Source organism: Salminus brasiliensis, chromosome 8, assembly GCF_030463535.1.
Source record: "Salminus brasiliensis chromosome 8, fSalBra1.hap2, whole genome shotgun sequence".
NCBI classification, from domain to species: Eukaryota; Metazoa; Chordata; class Actinopteri; order Characiformes; family Bryconidae; genus Salminus; species Salminus brasiliensis.
In genome coordinates this window covers 27,960,851-27,984,418 of record NC_132885.1, presented here as the reverse complement: position 1 = coordinate 27,984,418, position 23,568 = coordinate 27,960,851, and the positions used below count along the sequence as shown (strand labels likewise).

The window sequence follows — 23,568 nt, the reverse complement described above, 5'->3', positions numbered from 1 at the left end:
GCTGTAAAGAAGTCGGTCCTGAATCGACTGTTTCCGGCACAGATAATCCTGTATCACCTCTCGGAGGATGTGCAGTGTGTGGCTGGGGTGTGAGGAGTCCCTAATGATGCAGAGATGTGAATGCCCAAAAAAACACGCTCTACGTCAGTCTTGTTAAATTGAACAGGAGAGTGTGTGCAGCCTTTGGTTTCCTGTAGTCCACAATGAGCTCTTTGGTTTTCTCCATGGTGTTTATGCTGGGTCTTTAACACAATAACAGTTGCTACTATAAAAATATACATATAGTAATCAAAGGTGTTTTTACCATGGTGGTACCAGGTGGTATTACCACAAACTAGAATTTTCCCAATAGTTTTCAACACATCAGTAATTCATGATAAATGGGTTGCTACTATGCACTGACCACACAGGGTGCCATATCTTTTTTAAGTGATCTTGTGTCACAACACATGAGACAGAAGTCGATTGGACATGAGCCCTGCCTTATTTACACTGATCAGCTATGACATAGAAACCACATGCCTAATACTGTGTAGGTCTCCCTCATTCCACAGACTTCAGAAAGCGTCCTGTGGTGTCTGCCACCAGATTCTTTAAGTTGCACCATGGATTTTTTTGTCCAGCATATCCCACTGATGCACAATCTGGAAAATCTGGAAGCCAAATCAACACCTTTAACTCTTTTTCATGTTCTTCAAACCAATCCTGAACCATTTGTGCTGTGTGGCAGGGCACATTATTAATAACTCTAGCTATTAAACACAAGCTGCTGATTAATCCTCCTGCCCTCCATGGGGCCCATTAACAACTCTGGGGTACTACTGGCTACTGGGGGGGTTTATTCAAGTGACCCTGTTAATGTTAATGTAATGAATTAGGGTTTTTTTTCCCCTATGTAGCAGTCCAGTGCTGCCTGTCTTATAAACTTAGCAAATGTGGGCCACTTTTTGGTAAATACAACAGATAGCTCAGTTTACATATTTGCTTTTGAGTGAATCTCATTCATATTTAAAAACTGTACTGAATATAATAGTAATTTGGGTGTTAGACTTCACCTTTATACATTCTTACGGAACAAATATGAAAACATTGTATGTATTGGAACCATTGGTGGCACAATAACTCCAATTCACATTTTATAAAGAGTAGTATGATACACGTCTCACATAAATAACTGCAGCGCTGTATTGTTTAGTCCAATAGCAGAGTTGTGGAACATTTCTATTCATTCCTGATATATTAGAAGATAACTGATGTCTTCTGATGTCCAACAAAGGTCAGTCTGAAACATAACGCCTCCCCTCTTTGGAGTTTCTGTAGGCAGAAGCAAAAGTGCAAGCCAGTGTTCACTGAAGCTCATGTGAACTTCAACTGAAAGTCAACCAGGAGGACAATCACGCTCCACCTCAGTCCTGCTGATTTGAACAGGAGAGTGTGTGCAGCCTATTCTGCAGGCTATTACAACAAACTATAAAGAATTGTCCTGATAGACAGGTTTTTACACTGGTGTCTGGTTCACTTCACTGTGCAGTACAGCACTGAATAGACCACATAAATAGGCCTGTTTAAAGTTACCTTTTTGCAGACACCAATATCTATCTACAACTTATTTCAGTTATTATTTCAGTAGCATTATGTTGCACTACAAGGCTCAAGTAAGAGAAAAATGTGTATGCTCAACTCTGTAAAATTAAATGCATCACTAACAAACATGCAGGTCATTTGCATGGAACAGTGAATACAGCACTTATCTTTTTGTCTGGGAAATGTTTAGAAAGGACCCCCAAACAAGGCCTTTGGGGAATACTGTTGATATGAAGGGGTGTACTTGATCTACATGAACCCCGAAGGTTCCCTAGAAGAACACTGCATCAGCATCAGACTACCAGCTTCACTTTTTTCCAGTGTGCCCTGGTGCCATCGCGTCCCCAGGTCCCCAAGTCCAGGTCATCTTAGTCCTGATTTGTCGTTCTGTCCCTCAGTTTACTGTGCCCCTCGTTTACCCATCTTGTTTGTCATCCCTGTTTTGTTGTTTAGCCTGCCTATTTTAACTTGGGGTATGGTCCTGAGGAACCCCCCTGGGTTCCTGCTGACCATGTCCTGGACCCCGCCCTGACCTACGAGTTCCATGCTCGGAATCTGAGTAAGCCGGCTTCCAGGCCCTGAGGGCGTCCCAGGAGAGGGCGTCCCCTCCCCAATGCCCTGCGCCACGCAGACCCCCTGGAGGAGGGGCCTATTCCACGGCTTGTTGGTCTGCGCCCAACCATGCATGACCATGCAAAGTACACACATTGGAAGGGCATTATAATAATAATAATAATAATAATAATAATAATAATAATAATAATAGGGGTTCCACAAATTGGAAGAGAAAACACAGGTGGGTGGTTTCTACCTGATGACCCCTGTGAAGAGTTTGCTAGGTAGAGGGTGATTGGAGGATGGATGAAGGGAATTCTGTATTCATTCTGTATTATTTATTGATTCTATTTTTACTGTATTTATTAATGCTTTGTACTATTAGTGTGTTAATGTTTGACCTTAGTTTTAGTACGTTAGTTTCCGTTTATGATCTGTTCCCAGTTGTTACTTTATTAGCTAAAATATGTATTTGTGATATATTTATCTTATTCAGTGACTGTTTAACATGCTGTGATCACTTTTCTAAAATCTAAATAAAACATAACCTTGTTAACATAAATATCAGTAATTATTGATTTATTCATTTCCTAATTGTCTTTGGTTCATATAATCATTTCCTCAAAACACAAAAATCTTTAAGATGTATTGGGATTATACTTAACTTGTCCATTTGTAGGTTAATGCAGGAGCTATGTCTGTAATACACACTTTGATCACATTACTTTACTTTTCTCTTTACCCTGAACACTGTTTACTGCCTCTCTGTGAGATGCATGGTGACGTTGTTTTAAATAAGACATGAAAGTGAAACTAAATGTGCAGGCTTTGTGTTCTGTACAAGTATGTAATCTAAAACCTTTAAATGAGATTGTGAGAAAATATTTACACCCCCACCAGAGTTCAGCTTGTCGTTCAGTTAAACCAAAGACACAGGTGCTCCATAACCCTGCTTTTAGGGGATTCCCTGCTGAAACCAGTAATTTCTTTGACTTTTGCTTTGACTTACAAAGATCAGCACCAACTGAACCAAATCTGTAATTCTCTGATTACATTTAACTAAAAGTGCTAAGAAAGACTAAGAATTCTGACTGGATCTAGATGAAACCTACTTTTTTTATTTTGAGCACACAGGCTGCAAGACTGAAAACAACAGGAAGAAATGTTGCATAAGCCACACCCCTGCCACAGCTCTGTTTTGACCTGCCTGTCTGTTGGTGTCTGTAAGTGATTGTGCGTGGATTTTAAACTGTTAAGGGTTTACTTCTCCTGGAGGTTTGAGATTTTCGTGTCAAAGGAAGATGGCCTTAAACACAGGTTGGAAAAGGTTTTTTGTTGTTTAAAATGAAAGAAACAATTACTGTATTTAATATATTGTGTGCATATGAAGTGTTACAGTATTTCCTAATTATGCTATTAAAGCAAACCAATGTATTACATGTATTTATGTATTGGAACTGAATATCAACATTGTTTTTTAAATGACTAAGCAAGCTTTACATAAAACTATCGTCCAGTCTGAGGCTGTTTCAGTTTGTTTCAGTACAAGTCATAAATATTTCTAGCAGTATAGAGTACAGCTTTTTGTGCATGTGAGTACAAACATGTGTTTAACTATTTTCAAGTACGCCACGGTCAAACACACACACATAATATAATAATATAATATAAAAAGTCAAACACAAGGTCTTATTTCATTTGTCTTCACTCCTGCTTTGGATTGAACATGTCCGTGTCATTAAAAATATATATGACTAATGCTTCAGCCTGTACATTCTACAATCTGAACTTTTTTTCTGTTCTGTTTGGTATCTGCTATGTTATTTCTCAATTTTAGGGAAAACAAAAGTAACAAATAATGCCTTTAAATGTAAAAGTAAAAATTAGGCCAGTGCACATGTATTGTATCAATAAATAAGTACACTTTACAGTCAATTAGTATTTTAATTTTTTTCAGATTACAGTACTAGAGGTTACCACAGTGATGGAAGTCTGAATTCACACAAAATAAAACCTAAGAGAGCCATCCAATCAGAGCAATTTATGAAACCATCACTAAAGCAGGTAAGGAAGTGAAGAGGAAATAATGATCTATTAACGAAGTATTTATTATTTCAGTGCAGATCATCTGCTAGTTACTCTGTTGGGTAGTATAGTGATTTCTGCTTAGAGTTATGATGACAAAGATGACAAAGAGCATTGCTGAAATACACCAACACACTGTTGGTGTAGCACAACAAATTAGACCACAACCTGCCTGTGAGCTAACACACCACGTGCCTTGTCTGTGCTACACCAATAAGAGTCCTGGAGCAAGACTCCTAACTCTACATTGGCCCACCTCTATAATAAACAGTAGCCTTGTAATTTGCTCTGGATAAGAGCGTTAGCTAAATGCCATAAATGTAAATGTAAATTAGACATGAGCAGTGCTCAGAATATCGACTTACAGGAATGTGGGTTTGTCCTTCTGAGAGACACATAATTCTTTCATATTTCTTCTAGCTGGCAGATCAGCTTCGTGAAAAGATTGTGTCACAGGTGATTGCTAAGGTGAGTGATCAATAATTATCAATAAGAAAATGTTTTTGTTCCATATGCACTCCTCACACACTGAAATGGTTCTTGTTTTAGGATAGAAGATGGCTAATTTGGCATTGTTTGTGTTTATTTTTTTTCTATTATTTGGTTGTGTTTATTTTACAAAAGAAATCTCAAGCTCACCCACGACAAACAGATTTCACCCTAGATGAGTCAAAGGACTTTCTCAGAGAACTAGCAGCTGAGCTAGATAAAGTCCTGCAGGTAATAATTCTTCTTCTTCTTATTATTATTATTATTATTAGTAGTAGTAGTATAATACTTAAAATATTATTGATAATATTGTTAAGTGAATAAATATAATGAGTTGATTTATACTAAAACATTTATATCTTCAGCTCAAGAAGGTCACCCTTCTGTCTGGTGTAAATAATGGTGAAATCAGTGAGGAAGAGAGCCGGACTGTGGTTCTGCAGTGGGCTGATGAGTTGATGATTCAACAGCAAAACATGAATAGTGTGAATCTACAGATACCAGCAGACCAAGAAATCTCACAAAAGCTACACAGAGTTCAAGAAGCAAAGCAAACTCTGTCTGCGTGGACATGGAGACTTAACAACATGCAAAAGGTTCATTCAATTAAACATTGACCTCTAGTGGTGGAATGTATTCACTGCTCAGTGTTACTACAAAATGTCTGACCCCATCTACATCTGAACATGTTTACATGTTAATCTATAACAGACTGTTTTACCTTCTTTAGGAATCAGTGAGTCTTAGAGAGGACTATAAAGCTATGTTAAAGGATCTGAGTAAACAGTGGAAGAAAGGTTATCTGGTCAACTTTCTGCCAGTCATGGATTTCATCATCAGAACTATGCTACAGGACAACATGTCTGAGGTACATGCAGTCATATAGGTACATGTCTGAGGTACATGCAGTCATATAGGTACATGTCTGAGGTACATGCAGTCATATGTTGGGTTTTTCCTAAATAAGAGCATGATGTGAATTTAGTATCCAGAATTAGATCACGGCTGCTTATGTGTTTTTCAGGAATCCATTCAGAAACAGTGGTTTAAGAGTCAACAGATGTTTAAAAAAGCAGGTGAGACATTATTGTTCGTAGTTTTTGTACACAATATTTAAATGTCCATCTTAAACATTAAATTAAAATAAGTATCATTTTATCATTATAATAAATAATTACATATACACTGTATACATTTTTTTCCAGGTGGAGTGTATATCCCAGTCCCAGGTCAGAATTTTGTCAGCAGACTTATTTTATTGTTGCTGTGACACATGTTTAGTTTTATTATTTTGTTATGTTGTCTTATTGTTCCATATTTCTATTTTTCAGTATGGAATTGGATCACAAGACTACAAGGTATCACATTAATATGCATAAGCAGTTTTAACCATTTCAGATCCAAATGCAACAATAAATGATAATCATTAAAAATTGACACTGGATCCCAAATACAACAACATCCAGTTATAAAATACATATAATATATATGTATATACATGATTTTTATTATTATATTAGTTACACAAAATCTTTGCATTCAGTGTGTAAAATACTGAATATAGTTGAAACCAGAGGTTTACATACACTGTAAAAAAAGACACATATTCATTTTTGTCTCACTGTCTGACATCAATTTAGAATAAACCTTTCCTGTTTTAGGTCAATTAGGATTACCTAAATTAAATGCCAGAATAATGAGAGAGGGATTTTTTAAGGCTAATATTACTTTCTCTTAAGTCAAAAGTTTAAATACACTAAGATTACTATTACATAATATTACATGTCTTTGAAAGCTTCTGATAGGTTTATTGGCAACATCTGAGATAATTAGAGACCCATCTGTGGATGTGTTTTAAGGCACACCTGAAATGCACTGCTGCTTTGTGTAACATCATGAGAAAGTCGAAAGAAATCAGCCGAAATATCAGGAAGAGAATTGTGGACTTGCATATATGGTCCACAACATGGCTCAGTTACACCAGTTCTGTCAGGAGCAATGGGACCTACCAACCTGCTAACTATTATAAGAAGCTTGTGAAAGGTTATCCAAAACGTTTGACCCAAGTCATACAGTTTAAGGGCAATGGTACCAAATAATAATCCCTAAAACGGGAAAAGTTTATTCTGATTTCATGTCAGACAGTGAGAAAAAAAATGCATGTGTGTCTTTTCATATAGTGTATGTAAACTTCTGGTTTCAACTGTATGTAAAAGGAAAATAAATGCATGCATGACACTACATATAAACATCTGATAATGTAGAATGTGATAACACTTTAATTAAAATTAAGTTAGAATTAAAACAAGCAAAGTATTAAAATCACACTTTGTTGTATGATCATATTTTCATCACAATATTCTTTTTTAGCTAATGTTACACTACATCCAGAAACAGCGAACTCAAATCTGTTGCTGTCTGAAGATGGAAAAACTGTGAGAACTTTGACACATGAGGAGAGCAAGTCCAGCACCTTCAAGGAACGCCATAGATGCTGTTCGAAATTTGACGGTTGGACGTGTGTGCAAGCTGTAGATGGCTACACCACAGGCAGGCATTATTGGGAGGTAGATGTACAGAGGAAATGTGATTGGAGAATAGGTGTAGTAAAGGATTCTGCTTCACGAAGAGGTTTTGTTAACATGAACACAACAGCTGGGTACTGGACTCTGCGCCTGCAGCTCGGCTCTCTGATGGCGATGACTGATCCGGTCACCAGACTTAATCAGCCCACTCCCTCCAGGATAGGAGTGTATCTAGACATAGAAGAAGGCCAGATTTCTTTCTATGATTCAGAGAACAGGAGACATATTTACACATTTAAAACAGACTTTAGGTCTGAGAGAATTTACCCTGTGTTCGGCACAGTGGAGACAGACAGACCTATAAGAATTGTTAGTGAATGAAGTCCATTTTTATATTTTTCCTATTATATAGGTATAACAAATTGTGGATGCAGAGGTGCGTTGGTTGCCAACTTTCTGCAACGACAATCTCTACAGACCTCCAAACTTCATGTGGTCTTCAGATTAGCTCAAAAACAGTGTGCAGAGAGCTTCCTGGAATGGGTTTCCATGGTCGAACAGTTGCATATAAACTTTATATCACCAAGCAGAATGCAAAGCATTGGATGCAGTGGGGTAAGGCCTGCCACCACTGGACTCTAGACCAGTGGAGACATGTTCTCTGGTGTGGTGAATCACACTTCTCCGTTTGGCAGTCCGGTAGACGAGTTTGGGTTTGGCGGTTGCCAGGAGAACGGTACTTTTCTGACTGCACTGTGCCAAGTGTAAAGTTTGGTGGAGGTGGGATTGGTGTGGGTTGTTTTTCAGGAGTTGGCTTCCAGGAACTCTTAATGCTTGAGCATACCAAGAGATTTTGGTCAATTTCATGCTCCCAACTTTTACAGATCTCTGTAAAGAACTGACAATGTATGTTGTTGAAAGCCCTTTTACTACCGGGTAGTAAAACAGATATCAGCACATGAAATACAGAAAAAAACTAATGAATACATTTCATTTCATTACAGTTTTATCGGGGGAATAGTGATTATAAATATGACATCCATGTTTTTTTATGAATGTGTAAGGAAGAACTGTAAGATTAGTTATGATAGTAGTAATGGTTTTAGTAGAAGGCAGGGATCAGTCATACCAGGAAAAAGATTTGAAATTGCTGGTGGGGTTCTCCTACTTGGAGGGTAAATAGCACAATGTCGATAATGAGGTTAACTGAGGTGAGCTGGTGTTGTCTCAGGTCAGAGAAGAACAAAAAAAAACCCATAAGTAAGTAGCTAACGTTAACACTATTTGTAACCTGTAGTTGCCTTGAGAATAAACATAACACTACACCACAAAACCTGTCAGGAGTCTAACGTTCTTACAAAGTCAACATTTCTGCAAAGAAAAGTGGACAGTAGAGAGACTATTGTTGTGTTATTTGCTTTTGTAAATATGATTTACTACAATCTTTGTGAAAGTTGTCTGAGATCTTAAATTTCCTAGGGTGCCCTAACTTTTGCATGGTCCTTGTTTCACTCTAACATTGTACAAAACCAAATGAATATGTAATACAGAATTAAAGTGCAACCCTATTTGAGAATCACGTTTCTCAAATGTAAATGATTAATGTCATTTTTATTCAAATTCTATTTTATTAATTCTCAGTGTTTTTACTCAATTTCCTGTCTGTTATTTAATCCTATATTACAGTCATTTTTACATGTGCGGCAAAAGTTTGCTATTAAAAAATTTATTATCGACAGTAAGTAAAGATGTGTCTTCACCATTCAGTGTTAATGTTAAATAAAATATGATGTAACATTTCTTGTGTTTTACCTCATAATTCTACTAGAAAATGATTTAGTAATTATATATAAATAAAGTTAAAATCTTAATTTCCTTTAAGTAATTTTTTATTAATAATTAAAAACATGCTGTAAACTGATCTTTCTTATGGCATAGGTGTGGTTTTCATTACAATAATTTCAGGGCTGGCTGTTTCTATTTAGGTTCAGTTCTGGGAATTCAGAATTTAATTTTGTCTAAAGAACTCACTTGGCAAACAGACCAAATGTAGTGGTGGATGTGGGCCAGATCTGGGCGGGTTTAAAGATCCATTTTTTACACATCAGTAATGAAAGCAGCTCTTTATTCAAGCTAAAAGACAAACACACAAACTCCGTCCAGTTCAGGCTCAGGTTCCTCTTCCAGGCTCACTTCTCCAGGCTCACTCTTCCAGGCTCACTCTTCCAGGCTCACTCTTCCAGGCATATAATTTCAGGCTCATTCCTCCAAATTACACTTCTTCTCACTCCTCCAGGCTCACTCCTCCCGGCTCACTCTTCCAGGCATATAATTTCAGGCTCATTCCTCCAAATTACACTTCTTCTCACTCCTCCAGGCTCACTCCTCCCGGCTCACTCTTCCAGACATATCATTTCAGGCTCATTCCTCCAAATTACACTTCTTCTCACTCCTCCAGGCTCACTCCTCCCGGCTCACTCTTCCAGGCATATCATTTCAGGCTCATTCCTCCAAATTACACTTCTTCACACTCCTCCAGGCTCACTCCTCCCGGCTCACTCTTCCAGGCATATAATTTCAGGCTCATTCCTCCAAATTACACTTCTCAATCCTCCAGGCTCACTCTTCCAGGCTCACCCTTCCAGGCATATCATTTCAGGCTCATTCTTCCAAATTACACTTTTTCTCACTCCTCCAGGCTCACTCCTGATCTGTTCCTGAACAACATGATATTAATAATAGAACGTTTATATTTTTTTGGAAAAGATGAAAACATTACTGCAGTAAGTGTAAAGAAGAAGAGCACTGCTCAGCATTAATGTGTAAATGAATGATAAACTGAGTAAGTGGTTGGGTGTGTGCTTCTCTGTGGACGGGTTGTGATGAAAAGGATGAAAACTCTTTTCCCCCAGGTCGAGTCTCAGCGTGAGCTCTTCCTACAAAAGAACACACAGAAATACACACACATTATACATGTCATGCACTTCCATCTCCAACAACTATAAGGTTTTATTTATAGTGGATTGTTAGTAATGATCAATTCAGCTGGTGGCGCTATTATAAATGTCACCAAACAGCAGGGCTTCATGTACACTTTTTGAATAGAATAGAGGAGCAGGAATTTAAATATTGCAGCACTGATATTCAGAATTATTTCATCTCCATGAGTCTAGAGCTGAAGGTCACATTGATGGTTAATAACAGGACATTTTTACATACCTTAAGTTTAAAGCTCAGTTTGATAATCTGAAGATGTGCTGAAAGTATGGCCCTCCTGGTTTCCTGCATCACTGTGGGCCGTGGGAGAACAGCTTCTGCCTCTACTACCAACCCATGGAGCGGGACTTTTCCTTCCGAATCGAACCCTTTATCAATCCCGGGAGCCGTACTAGATGTCTACAAGGGGCGAATCCTTTTCATCATCTTCAGGATCTGTTGGAGGGACAAAATTACAAAAATTGACCAACTGAAACAATCTGATTAATATTTTACAGTATTAAATATGAAGTTGTCATGGCAACTCAGCATTCAAGTCACATACCTTAAACTGGGGGAATCGCAGTCTTCTGGCTTCCTGCTTAACTGTGGGCTGTAAGAGAACAGGTGGTGCTTCCACCACTGCCTCACGGAGCAGGACGTCCGGAGTACCATCCTCACGCCTGTGCTCAGTATGCGAACATGCAGGAGCTTCAGTAGAGGCAGTAGAATGGCAAGCACCCTGAAGGGAAGAGGAGTCGTGCACCAGGGAGCTCCTTTTAAAGAACAACTTCATCCTTCTTCGAAGAGACCGGGAGGCTCTAAGAATCGGAGCTACAACACAGGCACTAGCTGCCTTTTTAACTGCAGCACACAGTGGACTACAGCTAAAGCAGCCGTCCTCCTCCTCCACAGCCTCTATGCTTCGGCAAGTTAGACTTGCGCCAGCTCTGCTGCAGTCGCCTTTCTGGAGCGGGCTGACGTCTTGATGAGCAATGCCTCCCCTATCCTGATCATCATCCTCATCATCGACCGCTACCACTACAAACCTGCCTATAACTCTGGAGACAGTACAGAAGCAATGTAGAAAAGAAGTCAGCTTAGATGACAGGCTTATTATTAGTGAACTAATCCTGTATGTTAAAAAAACAGCAAATAAATTAAAAAATAACATACCGAAATTTCTCAGCATGCTTAATAGTGTTATGCTCATCAGTGTTGGTTTGGAAGGAGTAAAGACCGCTCAACGTGGCCGGGCTGCTCAATGCTTGGTCCTCCCATCCTCCATCTACCTCAGCAGTGTGCTGATGATGGTGCTGGACCTCCTCACAGTTCTCCTTAGAGTGTTTCAGTGGAGTTCCAAACATATTCTCTCTTCGAGTGACAGATGAGCCTGCGCTTTCACTCGTTTCACTGTTGATTAAAATACAACATAAAGGTTAATAAATATGCCTATGTCTATGTGTCTATTTATCTATAGACATATGTACCTGGAAATTGATACTCGAGTTCCAGCAACAATGGTTTACTTACCTCAGCCAAGGATGCATTGCCACCTCTGTCGCTGAAGGACGAATAATAGGGTTGAACTTTAGTATGAAGGAGATGAAGGCCCGACAGGGGCCCTCCACTGTGACTGCATCTGGATACACCAAGGGTTCACGCTGGAGACGTCGGAGGTTACATTTGTTGGACTCGTTGAAGGGCATGGACCCGGTGACCATGACAAAAAGGATCACGCCCAGGCTCCACACATCACTCTTCTTTGGATCATATTCCTCATGCACCTCAGGGGCAGTGTACTGAAGAGTGCCACAATATGTTTCACTGAGGTCAGTGTAGCCTCTGGAAAAGCGGCCAAACCCAAAGTCGGTTAGTTTGACTTGGTCATCAGCAGTAAGAAGCACGTTATTGCATTTTAGGTCTCGGTGGACAATGTCCTTCTGGTGCAGATACACGACAGCGCTGAGGAGCTGGGAGAACCACTTTTTGGCCTGGCTGATGGGGATGCGGTTGAGCTCCTGGATCTTTTGAGAGAGGTCCATTTTGGCAGGCTCCATCACGATGTAGACCTGTCCATTAGGCATGTCAAAAATGTCATGCACGTGAACAATGTGACGGTGCTTCACTACTTTAAGAATGGTGAGTTCCCGGGGCAGATGTTTAGAAGCAATGTAAGGTGCCATGAGCTTCCGGTCTATTATTTTAATTGCCACCTGATCAGGGTGCCTCTCAGAAGTGACCAGCTTCACCTCACCAAAATTCCCTTTGCCAATGTTGTCCAACACCTCGAAGCCCAAACTCCTCAGGACTTCATTGGTTTCCATTTCTCCCTGTAGGTGTGAGGAAAAGAAAAGTTAGACCCCTTTGTTCTGTGAAGTCCTGCTGGAATAAATTCAGTTTTAACTCTCAGACAAGAGTTAATTCATCTCGCTAATTAAACTATAACACCTCGTAGAATATATCAGTCAGCTTTAGTCCTCTGCATTTAACCCATCTGTGGTAGTGAACACACACACACACACACACATACACACACACTAGTGAACTAGGGGCAGACACACACACAGAGCGGTGGGCAGCCAACTCCAGCGCCCGGGGAGCAGAGAGGGTAAAGGGCCTTGCTCAAGGGCCCAACAGTGGCACCTTGCCAAGCCCGGGAATCAAACCCACAACCCTATACCCCGGTGCTCTAACTGCTGAACCACTACTGCCCCATTCTTTTATTTCTACATTTATTATTTTTTGTATTTCTGAAATGACCTATTTATTTTTTACATTTATTTCTGTATTTATTAATGTCTTAATTTTTTTAATTTCTTTACAAACAATTATGTTGTTTTGGTATTCATAACCATAATTACCCAAATATTACTCATTTAATTATATTTAGAGTCAGATTAAATAATGATATGTATATGTACATTAAATTAAAAATGCTGTATGTTTTAATAAATACTTGTACAGTTGTCAGGGACACTGCCCAGTACCACGGTAATAAAATAATAAAATAATAGTCTTAATTAAACTCTAATTAAAATGCTGATGCTCCCACAAAAGCCTCTGATTGGCTCCTTTTTCCCCTTTCCCACTCCTCACTAAGCCCCGCCTCCACAGGCTTATCTAATTCCATTGGTCAGATTTGCTGACATGCAAAGAGCAGCTGATGAAGGAGGTCTGTGTTGTCGACCTTCTCTTGGCTGGAGTGTTTGGTGGTGTTGTCATTAGTAATCAATAAATGTGACTTACCTCGTCCTGTGTAACAGAAAAAGCAGATGCAGAATCTGTGTCTCTGGTTCTAGATAAGATTATCTAGAGCCTTCTTATCTAGAGTCAAAATGTAAGTATGTGATCAATAGGAACGCAGGAGTCCTCTCGGGAAGAGCTGAATCCTAACTGAGCCAGTGACGGAGAACGCGCTGTTATATACTCCGTGACGTCATCGACGTGACGCCACAACGGCGCGGTAGACTCGGTGGGGGAGTCCAGTTCTATTGGTCAGCGCTTTTCTAAGGAGATTATTCAGCTGTGAGTGAATGTCTGTGAAATGACTCACTTAAATAATTAAACACATTTATTTATTCCTGTTTTTCCACATTTCATTACTCATTTATTATTAATTTCTGATTTATTTAATTATTTATGTTATTATTTAATTATTTATGTATTATTACATTTATTTATTTCTAAAGTTCTTTTTCTCTACATCCATTAATTTCTGTATTTATAAATAAAAAAATACTTGATGTATTTCCAGATTTATTTTTTTTCTAATGTCTTCATATATATTTGTATATCTGTATTATTTAATGTCAACATTATTTCGTTTTGTATTTTCACATATCTAAATTGATTTATTCATACATTTCTTAATTTCTATATTTACTCATTTATAAAATGTTATATTTCTACATTTAATTATTTATTGCTGTATTTCCAGCCTTATGCATGAATTTCTTTTTGAATTTCTACATTCTTTTATTTCTGCATTTATTATTTTTTGTATTTCTGAATTGACTTATTTAATTTCTACACTTATTTCTGTATCTATTAATTTATACATCTTTTTTCTTTTTCTGCATTTCTACAATTCTTTAATTATGTTATTTACACACTTCTACATTTATCATTTATTTCTATATTTCTACATTGAATTATTTTTGTTGTTTTTTTTACATTTCTTCGTGAATTTATTGCTCTAATTTGTATACTGTAATATCTTTATTCTTTATATTTTTATTTATGTTTTGTTTGTTCGTCTTTTTGTTTTTGTTGATTATTATTATTTTTATTTATTTATTTATTTTTTAATTTTTTTTATTATGTTTTCCTCTCAATCAGTCTTTCTCTGGCTCTGTCGTAGCTCTGTACTTTGTCTTACTCGTATTTAGGTTCCCCACGATAGACTGTATGCTCTTACATTATTCTCCATAGCGGACTTGAGCGTGACACAGTTCGTGTCCTGGTTAAAAAGTGGTTTGTGCTGAGCTACAGCTCCCCCCTGTGGCGCTGCGAGGCTTTGGGGTCAGTCTGTTCTGCTCCGAGGCCGACAGATGTCCTTCTGTCAGCTCACGCCCTGCCTCTATCACTTCACCTTGTTACTGATAGGCGATTTGAACATGTTGTAGAGCAAAGATCTTTTTACTATATTTATCTTATTAACTTTGGGTTTAATGACTTTCACATCATTCTGAAGAATCTACACATTTATCACACACTGCTCATTAGTGCGTAGTCCTCCTGATCTTTCTACAGGTCCTTTAAATATATGGCCATGTGGTTGCTAGGCAGTTGCTATGGTATCCCAGGTGATTTCTATGGTGTTGCTATGTGGTTGTTAAGGTTTTTCTAGGTGGTTGCTCTGTTATTCCAGGTGGCTGCTAAGATGTTGCTAAGTGGTTGCTATGGTCTCCCAGGTGGTGGGAGGTTAAGGTTTTGCTAGGTGGATGTGAATGTGAATGTGTTGCTAAAGGGCTACAAGGCGATTGTTATAGTATCCCAGGTGGTTGCTAAGCTGTTGCTATGTGATTGCCCTGTTATTCCAGGTGGCTGCTAAGATGTTGCTAAGTGGTTGCTATGGTCTCCCAGGTGGTGGGAGGTTAAGGTTTTGCTAGGTGGATGCTAATGTGTTGCTAAAGGACTACAAGGCGATTGTTATAGTATCCCAGGTGGTTGCTAAGGTGTTGCTATGGTGTTGCTCGAATATTCCAGGTGGTTGCTAAGATGTTGCTAAGTGGTTGCTCAGTGTTTGCTAGGTGGTGGTTAAGATTTTGCTAGGTGGTTGCTGTGATATTCCAGGTGGATGCTAAGGTGTTGTGAAAGGGTTGCAGGGCGATTGCTATAGTATCCCAGGTGATTGCTATGGTTTTCCAGGTGGTTGCTTTGGTGTGTGCAATGTGGTGTCTGGGTGTGGTGGAATGATGATGATATCTCAGTGGCTCATTATATGGCAATAGGAAAAATGGCACCAATATCGACATTATGATGATTTATTGACCTAAAAAGACAAAAAATATTGCATATTTTTGAACATTATATTACCATCCCCAACATTATCGTCATGTCGTAAAAACAGCCTTCAACCACTGAAACAAAGATGTTAGTAAGAGAAGAGAGAAGAGTGATGCTTTGATGTCTGGAAAAGTCAGTAATGTAATGATGCATTCCTCCTGATAATGGAGTAGATTTGTTCAGTGTCATTACCATTTTACCATTACAGCAGTATTTTACTAAAGAGTATAAATAAAGAGCAGTGTTCCAAAATCCAAGACACTCCATCTCCAACACAAACTGGTTTGGTTGTGATGGTACTGACACCTGGTGATGGCAATGGCAGGTTTTCAGATTCACCATCAGTCAAGTTAAATGCATCACATTCTAAAACTAATTATTATACTATGAAAAAGTTATGCAAAAGGAGCCGCTAATAGAAGAGTCACCCAATATATATATATATATATATATATATATATATATATATATATATATATATATATATATATATATATATATATATATTATAATATAATATGATATTATATTATGAAGTCATTATGACTTTGAATTTGCTGGTATAAGTCAGTCTACTGATTATTTTAATGTGACTGATGACCAAGTTTTTCATCGATTTTGGAGGCTGTGGGGTTCACTTAGAATGTTGTAGGACATTAGATTTACTACTGACTCTGGGTAAGAGAGGGAACTGTTCTCTTTCTCAACTTGACAACATCTCCAGTCAAGACCTGATCATGTATGAAGCGCTAAGGCAAATCTGTTCACAAATAGACAAATGCAGATTTTGTTGTTGTTGCTGATTTAGCTTAAAATAAAAAGCCAGTCTAAGGATGACACCCAAGTGCCCCAAAACTATATCCAACACACCCCCTCCGATATTCAGATATAGTCAAAAGATATAGATCAACTATTGGTCAAACTGCTTACGTCCCATCTTCTTACCACCTCGATTGGTCTAAATCCACCTACATCTACATCAAGCATTTGCCAAACTGCTTCCCTCCACAGTCTAAAACACCTGAACGGAAATGTAAAACACAAATCGGCTTTATTTCATCAGACTATTTATTTTATTAAAGTATTTGTTCATATTTTTTTCACACTGCCATGAAAATGAAGACAATGTAAAAGTAAAATGGCCAGTTTGGCCAGTTTAGAAAACAGTAGTATGAAACTAATCAGAGATATTGTACAAGATTTAAGGGTATAAGGGTGCTGGCAGAGCACAGAGAGCAGGTGATGAAAAGCTGTTATAGCAGCAAAGGATAACAGCTCTAAATGAATGTACGTAACAATCCCAACAAATGGGATGGCCACAGATGTCAACAAACCACTTTCTTATGGTAGAACATTACAGGAGATGTGATTCACCCTGCATGGCAGCTGGACACTGTACATCAGTGGTTTTGAAGCATAGTGTGTCATATCTATACATCTTTATTAACAATCAGACTACATTTACTAGCATTTAGCTGACACTCTTATCCAGAGCGACTGACAAGGTTACTCGTATTACAGAAGTGAGCCAATGTAGTGTTAGGAATCTTGCCCAAGGACTCTTATTGGTGTAGCTCAGCATAGTCATCCAGACTGGGAATCGAATCCCAGTCTTCCACGTGGTGTGGTAGCTCACTAGCAGGTGGTGGTTTTATCTGTTGCACCACAGAACCAACCCAGTAGAACCAATAACCCCATACTGACAGGTTCTGAAGTGGGGAAAACTATTAATTTTTCCCAGTATGGCAGATGCTTCTTCTCAGCATGACCTAAAACATGCTGTTCAGGAGAATATAAGAATACTTTATCTGAGCACTTCCTCTCCTAAGAAACTGCAGATGCAATCTCCACTGAGAAATGGAGCACACAGAAACAGTCCTTATAAGATACTTATCTTTTTTGAATGTTTCTGAAACCCATACTCTCCTCCCAGTAGCTTGATATTCACCACAACATGATGTGATTGAGATCCCTTCTTTGCACTGTCATATCCATTCTCTGTATTAGGAAATCTACCATGTTGTAACCTACTGTCATGCCTGCCCCTGTTGTCATGTCTGCATTTGTTTGGTTTTGTGAGTTTGTGTCTTGTCTGCCCTAGCCAGGCCTGTCCATTAGTGTTCCACCAGTGTCTCCTTTGTAGCCACGCCCCCTTGTTAGTCCCAGGTGTTCCTCGTGAGTCTCTTGTTAGTGTCTGTATAAGTACCCCTTTGTTTCAGTCGTCCTTTGTCTGGTCTTGTGCATGTATGTGAGAAGACGTTCTTGGTGCATTTGTGGCCATGGCAGTTCATGGTTTGTAGATTTGGCCTGTTTATGGGATTTTTGTGTTTATTTAGTAAGCTTGTCTGGCATTAAAATATTCTGCGAGTATGTCCGCCTCTGTCTGGTGACACCTATAACCTGCATTCACTGTTATCACACTTACAAATAAAGCTTTTGCTTCAATAAAGGCCCATGTCTATAAATGAAGAACCTCTATTACTAAAGAATCTTAAAAGCTTTTAAAGGTTCTTATAATCAGGGGTGATCAGGGGGTGGAGTAATCGCTCTCTCTTTCTCGCTGTCTGTCAACCAGAGCATCAATGAGAGAATAAAGAAAGAGGGGCAAGCAGTTGAGCTAAAAAGCCAAGTTGAAAGATACAAAGGAAGTCTGGACTCCATGGTGCTCAAAAGCAGCCCTTAGGGTTTGTTTGTGTTCCAGAGAAATGAAAGAAGTATATATGTCTGCTGTCCTCTCCCATACTGCCTCCAGCATTCTCCCTCCTCCTGGGTGGCCAGTGTACCACAATTACCCTGATTAATATGTTTCAAAAACTCTCAGGGCCCTACCTTACACCCTGCGCAAGGCGCCTCGCGATGCTCAATGCTATCTTACACCCAGCCAACAGTCTATTTTCACTCCTTCCACCTGCATGATTTAAATAGCAACAGTGCTTGTGAATATATGGACCTGGTGGTCTCGAAATGAGGGGTGTTCAGGTCAATTTCTGGTGTATTGCTAGCTTGGCAACGGAAAACACAGGAGCTCCACTGGCTGAAAACAGCCTAGGATCAGTCAGACAGATTGCTATCTATCTTGTCAGTGAAAAGTATGCTAAAATAGGGCCTCAATTTTGGAATTTCCAAAATTCGAGTTGAGGCAGTGTTCAAAGCTGGGTGAGTCTAAATAAATTAATGACAATAATCAAATATTTTTGGTTAACTGGTCACTTGAGGCGACTACACCTCATCCCCAACTTCCCAACTCCTCCCAAAAGCTTTGAATGGAGCACCATCCATCATTCCAGAGAACACAGTTCCACTGCTCCACATCTCAATGCTGGGGAGGGGGCTTTATACCCTTCTAGCTCAGAGGTTGCCAATAGATTTATGTTTATCTGCTCCAGAGATTCCTATTCTATTGGCAGTACTTCTCTTCAGGGACTAGACAATCTGTGTGTGTGTGTGTGTGTGCATTTGCAAGTCTGTGTCAGCAATGAAGGCAAATTAAAGTAGCTGAACGCATTCGTTAGAAGGAGGGTCCACAAACATTTGGACATATAGAGTAGTGGTCTTCATGTGCGATGTGAAGTAAGCTAGTTAACGTTTTCTTAGAATTACTTCAGAGTGTACAGGAGGGTCTTCTCTGATCCTACTAGTCAGACTTTAACAAATATTGCTGCAGAGCAGCTGGCCTTTTAGGTACAGAGAACTGGTGAATGCCTTCTGCAAATGATCAGATGATGGTGCAGCTGATTGCTACAGATGATTGCACAACTTACAACCTTGAGGATTAGATTTACTTTTCCTTGGCAAGCAGCTCACCCATCAACACAGTAATTGTGCTATTGTACAACTGTCAACAGTAAATGCCTTCTATAACAGACAGGCACGTTTTTTAGTCCATTTTGTCAATTTTGTGTTATCACATACAATACTAAAGGAAGCAAATATACATAACAAAGAGATTATTAATAAATATAGGAATAAATTAAACTTATTAGGCCCATAGCTTCTTTTTTTTTGTTTTTTTTTTTGTTAATTTTAAACCTGCATTGTATTGGTGGGCATGCGAAGTGTGTGAGCTAGCCACCAGAGGTCACTCAAGTTATGTGAGAAAAAAAGATTGAAGTCACTGAATAGATACAATGACACATCGTAAATCTTATTACTGGGTTTTTTTCTTAGTACAGGGTATTTTTATGCATTTTTGAAGCATGTGAAGACTTTTAAATAGAACAAGAGATGGGCACTGGAATTTTTAATAGCCACAGCTGAAACAGAACTAACTGTAGATATTAGATTATATATTTATGGCCCTCTAAAATAATGAAAAGTAAAGGTTTTTCAGCTCAGTGTCCACAGTGGCCATTTCTGTCTCCAGCTACAGTGACTGTGGATAATGCTTTTTATGCTTTTCACATTTACTCAACTCAGTCAGATTGACCGATTTACTTAACTTAACTTAAAAACATACAAATATTACAAGATACAAATATTAGTATTTTTGTAAAACATCATCTTATATTCACTGAAAGCAGAAACAAATAGACCAGTGCCATTCTATTACAAATCATGCCAAAAGTTTAGGATTAGCAATTAAGTAGCACTCCTATTTATTTTTACAATATATTAACATATTGGAGTTTCCCAAGTAAATGCTATCAATTGAATATAATAAATAATAATAAAAAAAAACATTTCAAAAACATGTACAGAAAGAGACTGTTCAGTGATCAAAGAGGACTTTTATTGTCTGCAGAGGAACAATACCTTGTGCTGATTGGGCATTATCTTTATCATCATGACCACAATGTTTACTTTAGCAGAGAGGGGGGATTTGCCCTGTAGATGCCATGGAGCACAGTGTCCGGCTTAAAGAAAAAAACATTGAGCGTATCTGTTTGTGAGTGCATGAGACAATAGTGTTAAGACAATAAACAGACCTTTCAACAGGACCAGGACAAAGGTTTGTTGTGTTAACTGCTTTACAAGAACAATATAAGTAATATGTATACAATATTAACATGGGAATTTGAAAGGCTCATAGATGACAAGTACATAAAAAAGGATCAGAGTAAGCTTGTGTATTAGTAATAGTGTGTATTTGTTCTCTGTATGATCTTTTTTGTTTGTTTGTTTGTTTGTTTGTTTGTTTTTCCTGTTCGGTGCTATACAATAATGTATATGTATGTGTGAGTGTGTGTGTGTGTGTGTGTGTTTGTATAAGGCAAACTGAACTCATGACCATTATGTGGGAACAAACAAATTAAACTGACTAAGCTTGCCATGCATATTTGACTGAAGTAAAAAATTGACAAAATATCTATAAACACCTAAGCTTGCCAAATAATATATTTGCTTGATTCAAACATTCATATAATTTGAAGACCCTAATTTTACTGAAAAAGAAGTTTTGTGGAACTGAACTAAATTGATAAGGTCCTCAATATTTGCCCCTCAATTTTGTGGACTATCAGCAAAAAAATAATTTCTTTAGAAAAGAAACATTCTGTATTAGTACTTCTCATAAATTAGCATGTTGTTTTGGAATGAATAAATTATTTGCTATATTTTCTTTTGTTAAGCTTATTTCTATATGCCAGTTATATTGTTAGATCATCTGACCTGGCCCTGCTGCTTCCTTTGCTAATGCGACTCAAGGGTCTTGTGTCTTCCAGTGTCTCTGTTGTCTCCAATTCAGGTGGGACAAGTGGGACTGCAATCACCTCCTCCAGAACCTCCAGCTCCTGCAGATTAACCTCCAGTTCTGGACTCTCTACTATCCCAGGACTCTCCACCACTCCAGGGCATTCAGTCTTGCCCAGACTATCTAGACTTGCAGAACTCCTAACCTCCTCAGGATTACCCATTTCACTGCAAGACAGCGCCTTGCCCATGTCCACAACATCGACTACAACTTCCACCTGCTCACCATCATCCATTACGTCTTCTATGGACTCTGCCTTGGATGAGTTTTCAAATTCTTTTGCTCCTGTCCCCTCTGCCAAAGTGGGTGTGTCCTCAACGGCCTCTAATATATCTGACCCTTTGATCTCCTCAACTACATCCACGTTCTCTAGAGATTTGACCTCATCTAAAGGTTCCTCCTCACAGAAGGGTTCGGCCTGTTCCACAGTGTTCTCTCTTTCTAAAGACACAATTTCTGTCCTCTCGTCTATCACATCAGGCAAGCTCCCAGCTTCCTCTGTCCCTTCAGTGTCTAATGTACAGTCCTCCACCTCAACCTCAAGTTCCTCAGTCCCAGGTTTTTCCCCTGGAGTTTCTACAACCTCCTCTACCTCTACCTCCTCTACCCCAGGCATTTGCTGCTCAACAGTCCCACCCTGTTGAGACCCACTCTCTATGTCCAACATTTCATCTATTACTGTCTCTTTGCTTGACATGTCTACATCCTCCTTTTTTACATCTTCTATTCTCAAAGTACCTTCCTCTGATTGCTCTTTCACTGGGATCGCAATCTTTATACTATCTACCTCGTCCCCTTCTCTACACATCTCCTCCTCTTCCTCTTGTGGTAGCTCAAGTAGAGTGTCCGTAATTTCAGTGAAGGACGGCGATGTCTTTTCACAGATCACCGTCTCCTCCAATGGAGGAGCTGTAGGCACTGCTGCTTCTTGCATCCTTTTCTGATTCACCTCCTGAGAGGTTGCAGGCGGCTGGTCTACCTCCATGACGACCTCAGCCAGTGGGTAGATGTGCGCAACTTCCTCCTCCTTTAAGTCTTCCTCAAGGGGTCTGTAGCCTTTTGCCTTCTGAATGGGAGGAGTAAAAAGGAATGGCAGGCTTCTCTCAGGAGGACCAAGGCTCTCGATTTGGGCTGGAGCCGGCTGGCGGAACATGAAGCGAACCTTCTTCAAACCCAGATGGATAATCTCCACAAAGTTGAGGAAGAGTGAGACACAAGCCACAGCCAGCATGAAGATAATGAAGACGGTCTTCTCAGTGGGTCGGGACACAAAGCAGTCCACTGTATTAGGGCAAGGCCAGCGGCTGCACTTGTACAGTGGCAGGATGCGGAAGCCATACAGAAAATATTGTCCCACCACAAAGCCCACCTCAAACAGCGTCTTGAAGATGATATGGCAGATGTAGGTGCGCAGCAGAGTGCCCTCGAGGCGAAACTTTTTGCTCCCCTTAGTGCTGGTCTCCTTGGTCGTGCGAACGCTTCCCTGGTCTGCCGCCACAGGAAGCCGCTCCTCACTCATTTCCTGCTGGCGGCTAAGTTCTGCTTCTTCGCGTTCCTTGCGCTTCTCTTCCATGTGGACGTGATGGACAGCATGGCCTACATAAACCAGCGAAGGTGTGGAAACAAATATGATCTGCAGTACCCAAAGCCGGATGTGAGAGATGGGGAAGGCTTCATCATAGCACACGTTCTCACAACCAGGCTGCTCGGTGTTACACACATAATCGGACTGTTCGTCCCCCCAAACAAACTCTGCTGCCGTGCCCAGAATCAGAATACGGAAGATGAACAGTACCGTGAGCCAAACACGGCCAATCACGGTTGAGTGTTCATTCACTTCCTCTAAAATATTACCTAAGAAACTCCAGTCTCCCATGGTGCTCTCTTAGCTCTGCATAAGAAAGACAGAGAGATTAAAGTTATAAAAAAAATAGAAAGCTACTCAGCGTTTAATTAGGCCACTGCATAAAGAGCAACTTGTCTGGCCCAGATATGCTGAAGCTAAAACTGTAGTTCTCAAAAAGAATAAAAGTTAGTAATACCTACTAAAGTGACAATGAGGTGAATTGAGACCAAACAGGCACCTTGGTCCCGTGGTGGCTCCAGTGCGGTCAGTCTCTCCTGGTAGCCACAAGGCTAAAGTGAACTGCTCTT

General features: G+C 39.4%; 3 protein-coding genes across 3 annotated transcripts; 1 reads left to right on the top strand and 2 right to left on the bottom strand.

Moving 5' to 3' along the window:
* Positions 1-3,349: 3,349 nt before the first annotated feature.
* Positions 3,350-9,037, top strand: LOC140561284 (E3 ubiquitin-protein ligase TRIM38-like). Its single transcript, XM_072686386.1, has 10 exons — positions 3,350-3,456; positions 4,097-4,203; positions 4,645-4,692; positions 4,849-4,944; positions 5,079-5,309; positions 5,444-5,581; positions 5,738-5,789; positions 5,919-5,942; positions 6,045-6,071; positions 7,084-9,037. The coding sequence occupies exons 1-10, from the start codon at positions 3,441-3,443 to the stop codon at positions 7,617-7,619; spliced, it is 1,275 nt and encodes a 424-aa protein (XP_072542487.1). The 5' UTR covers positions 3,350-3,440; the 3' UTR covers positions 7,620-9,037.
* A 1,597-nt stretch (positions 9,038-10,634) lies between these two features.
* Positions 10,635-12,541, bottom strand: LOC140561356 (testis-specific serine/threonine-protein kinase 6-like). The gene is made up of 4 exons (XM_072686515.1): positions 11,748-12,541; positions 11,391-11,627; positions 10,780-11,275; positions 10,635-10,670 (listed from the first exon to the last, which is right to left on the bottom strand). Exons 1-4 carry the CDS (start codon positions 12,539-12,541, stop codon positions 10,635-10,637), a joined length of 1,563 nt encoding a protein of 520 aa, XP_072542616.1.
* An 8,769-nt stretch (positions 12,542-21,310) lies between these two features.
* Positions 21,311-23,290, bottom strand: gja8a (gap junction protein alpha 8 paralog a). The gene is made up of 2 exons (XM_072685231.1): positions 22,202-23,290; positions 21,311-21,436 (listed from the first exon to the last, which is right to left on the bottom strand). The coding sequence occupies exons 1-2, from the start codon at positions 23,288-23,290 to the stop codon at positions 21,311-21,313; spliced, it is 1,215 nt and encodes a 404-aa protein (XP_072541332.1).
* Positions 23,291-23,568: the final 278 nt, after the last annotated feature.